Source organism: Penaeus monodon, chromosome 28, assembly GCF_015228065.2.
Source record: "Penaeus monodon isolate SGIC_2016 chromosome 28, NSTDA_Pmon_1, whole genome shotgun sequence".
NCBI classification, from domain to species: Eukaryota; Metazoa; Arthropoda; class Malacostraca; order Decapoda; family Penaeidae; genus Penaeus; species Penaeus monodon.
In genome coordinates, this window is record NC_051413.1 from 39,503,265 (window position 1) to 39,504,236 (window position 972).

At 47.0% G+C, this 972-nt stretch overlaps 1 protein-coding gene across 1 annotated transcript; it reads left to right on the top strand.

The window, feature by feature from the left end:
• LOC119591008 lies at nt 1-844 on the top strand (the record flags this gene model as incomplete). The annotated part of the gene is given in 1 exon segment (XM_037939741.1): nt 1-844. A coding segment is annotated over 1 exon segment (704 nt), but the record flags the coding sequence as incomplete, so codon positions are not given.
• Nucleotides 845-972: the final 128 nt, after the last annotated feature.

Consider the following 972-nt stretch of genomic DNA (forward strand, 5'->3'; position numbering starts at 1 on the left):
GAACTCGCCGGAGAAGGAGTGTGTCTGAAACTAATGATTTGGAATTGAGACACTCTGCCGATCGGTTTTCCAGATATGAGAGAGAAACTGCAAATGAGCAGGCTGGCGAAGGTCCGAAAAGCCTACCAGCAGAAACTTATGACCCCTACCCTTTGGACGAGAGCCTAGATTTGAGGCAAGGCCGCAATGTGGAGCTTGTGGACAGGGAGCAGTCACCAGACGTGGATCCCCAAGAGCAACCAGAAACTATCAACACCGAGTCGTTGAAATCACCGAAAATGTTGGACGATGTTAATCTCCAGGAAGGCAGTTTCCCGGCCGTCGAGTCCATGGCGCCACAATATGTTCAGGACTACAACAAGGCGCCCGAGCTCCAGCCCGAATCCGGCCGGGCAGCAGACTTGTTCTGGTACAGGGTCTCTCCGGACGACGAGCTCAAGGCCGAGGAAGGAGCTAACGAGGGAAACAAGAACGCCACACAAGCAGAAGGCAAAGGACACGAAAGGAAGGGGAAGACAGATTCGCAGAAAGAGGCCGGGACCGTCAGGCATGAAGGCGACAAGAGAGCGGACGACAGCAGCGCCGCAGAAGACCAGAAAAAGACTGCAGCCAGCGACACGAATCGAAATGACAGGTCTGTCGAAAAGGAAAATTATTCTGATAATGCTGATAACATTGACCTTACTCCAGAGGCTCAGAAATGAACAGGTGAATATAACATACCATCAGGGACAGACGAAGAGATCATATAGGTAGTAATGATAGATCGTTATATTCTCACCTTCTGTCACATGCAATTTGAAAACTGCGATTAGATGATATCAATAAAGTTTGGAAAGTAATATTAAAATGATAACCATTCATCACTGATATAGTAAATCGTTTGAAAGGTTCATCAATAAAGATGATTTCAATAACATCCTGAAACCAAAGGAAAACTACAAGGTAAAGAAACGAACAGTACGATGTACG